This window comes from Magnolia sinica, chromosome 11 (genome assembly GCF_029962835.1).
Source record: "Magnolia sinica isolate HGM2019 chromosome 11, MsV1, whole genome shotgun sequence".
NCBI lineage: Eukaryota > Viridiplantae > Streptophyta > Magnoliopsida > Magnoliales > Magnoliaceae > Magnolia > Magnolia sinica.
Window position 1 is genome coordinate 25,474,295 of NC_080583.1, and position 2,780 is coordinate 25,477,074.

The following is a 2,780-nucleotide window of genomic DNA, read 5'->3' on the forward strand; positions in this document are numbered from 1 at the left end:
GAAGCAACAATAGCAGCAACTTAACACATGCTATAGGCTGATTGATTACCATTGAAAGAATTGTAGTCAAACAGCAATGAATCTGCTGAGTTAACAGTGATCAATTGAATAAATGAGTGTGATCGATCAGCCTCTAGATAAATTGATCAAGGTCATTGCTTGTACTTGATTTGAATGACACCCAAAAAATCATTAGGCCTCTTCTAATGTAATTTCCGATTTCACGATGATTAAACTTAACAGATATCAACATAATTTCCAATTTCACAATGAATAATCTTATCAGAGGCCATTAAAATGATAATGATCATTTGAACATGCGAACGGTTGATGTAAACAACATAGGTTGAAATTTCCAATCAACAGATGCTCTATGCCAGGCTGATTGCTGATATAGATAGTATAAAAGCAGCAACTTAGATGGTGAAAATCATACACATTAATTGGTGAAACAGAGAATCTCACAACTTTCACTTAGAATTGGATCTGCTACCACATGGTACTTAATTCTGTTTATCTGCCCAGGAAATCTATGAGACAAATCATGTTGAAACATACCCGGATTTTGAGTAGCCACTGTTGAAACTTCACATGAACTTGAAGATGCCTTCTTCTGCCTCTCTTCTCTCCCTTCAGACGACTGTTAAGATGGGAAATTGTACGCAATGTGGGAGGGATTGGGGACAAAGACTACTGCTTATAGTGAAGAAGAGTCCTAATCCATCACTGCTGCTCCTCTCTCCCAAGTTTCCACACTTTCATGAACACCGTACTCACTCAGATTCCACATACATGACAAATGTGTAAGGTGTCGCCTCCCCCAATCATGTTGTTTAATCACCATCAGTGGGACCCACAGACATGCCTAATCTAATGGCTGACTCAAATTCCGAATTTATCACAAACCGTTGATATGTGATGGTCCACACATATAAGACTTACCGTCTCACCATCGGTTCCCTTGATCTAGTTCTAGCTGTGTGTATTGAGCTTCACAGCTTTCCTCTCACCTGAAAAGGGAAAAGTGACTGTGTGAAATCATTCACTATGTAGCGTTTGGTTGCACCAAGTATCATCACTAATCAGTCTGATTTTCTGCAAAATTCATGAATTTTGATGCAATCAGACACCCTTAAAATAATTGATGAAAAAAATAGCTGAAACATATGAGAAATTTTGTGGTGTACCATGTACTCGCTTGAAATTCATCGATCCAACATTATTGCTTGATCCAAACCTACTCAAAATCCGTCTCAGTGCAAGGAATTCACTTGTGTTTCTTATCTTTCATGCCGTCCTTTGCATCAAGCTGTTATGATGAACTCGTTCCATGATTATCCTCTACAGAAGGGTCTGGTGTTTCTATCCATACAGTCAAGGAAGGAGGCCTAGACAACCGTCGATCAGGCATCCGTGGGACCCATGTTTCTGACGGCCTGGGATTCTCCCCTAGTGGACCCAAGCTTTCTTCTTCCTGTGGGACTGGATTGTCTACCAAAGGCGGCAGCACTAAGTCAGGCGGCGGTGAAGGTGGTGTTTGATATTTCTCCTTCCAATTCAGAGGCGACAGTATTTCAGCTTTGTGTCGAAGTTGGGACTGTTGTATATGCGGTGGTGGTGTAACGACTTGTTCGACGTGGGAAGAGGAATCTGAAAGATGGGTTTTCAAAGAAACTCCTTGAAATTGAGCGGTTGAGTCCGAGTCCTGAATTGGAGCGGCAGCAGCCGGAAATATGGGATGTGAAATTGGTGAGAAAGGACTCTCACCAATCATGACATCCGAGGCATGAGGAGAGTAGAATGAAGTCTCCTCATCCGACGGGATTGGAGGCGGCGCCCGGTTAGGTGGCCCAGCAAGCGGTGGCATCGGTTGAAGCTCCGGGCTTGGCTGCCGTGTATCCCGCATATGGACTTTGTTCGGCATTTGATAAGAAGCTGCATTCGAAGGCTCGCCTATGCTTGGTTCCACTGTATCAGAGCGGATAAAGCTGGAAGCAGCGGCCATGGCTGCCACTTGTGGGACCTGTTGGGAATCATTGCCAACAAGCCTATTGGAGTTAGCAGTATGCGTATTCCGCCGCCGTTGATATAAGAAGAATGCCAATGCCAAAAGCAGAACCAACGCAGCATTTGAGACGGAGACCGCAATAACGATTGTTCTGATTTGGTGGCCTGGTCGATCTGGTGGCTGAAATGGCGTGGAGAGAATGGTAGGGGTGACGATGGGAGTTTCTGGGTGATCGAGTCTCGCCGGTGCCGGTGGAACGTGATGGAAGAATGGCGGATTGGGTTTTGGACTGGGCATTGCCGGTGCCTGCGGGGCAGGTGGTCCCGCTGCAAACAATGGCTGGTGGAGAATTCGCCGGTTAGCATCGTCTGCTGCACCGAGATTTCGAATTCCGGAGACGGATTTCAATGAGAGATTGATTATGGAAGGAAGGGCCAATGCAAGAAGGAAGAATTTTAGAGGTTTCATGGCTGTTGTTTTTCCCCAAATTTTTATTTTTTCTATTTGATTTGAAATTCTGATAGCGGTTTTGTACTTCTGCCCTGTTGAGGAATTATAGGGTCCTGATTATCTCAGTCTGCGCACCATGTAATCTGTGGTCCAACAATCCAGTATGTTGGTCTGGTGGGCCTAACCATGGGTGCGCGATGACCCAAGAATCTCACTGATTGGAAGATCCCAACCCTTAATCAGGCGACTAAAAACAGACAATTAAAGATGTATCAACAGTTTAGGAAAAAAAAAAAAAGAAGCCTAAAGTGGATGGCTAGAA

At 44.2% G+C, this 2,780-nt stretch overlaps 1 protein-coding gene across 1 annotated transcript; it reads right to left on the bottom strand.

The window, feature by feature from the left end:
- Positions 1-1,312: 1,312 nt before the first annotated feature.
- LOC131218067 (formin-like protein 6) lies at positions 1,313-2,476 on the bottom strand. The gene has a single exon (XM_058212751.1). It carries the CDS (start codon positions 2,474-2,476, stop codon positions 1,313-1,315), a length of 1,164 nt encoding a protein of 387 aa, XP_058068734.1.
- Between the last annotated feature and the right edge of the window lie 304 nt (positions 2,477-2,780).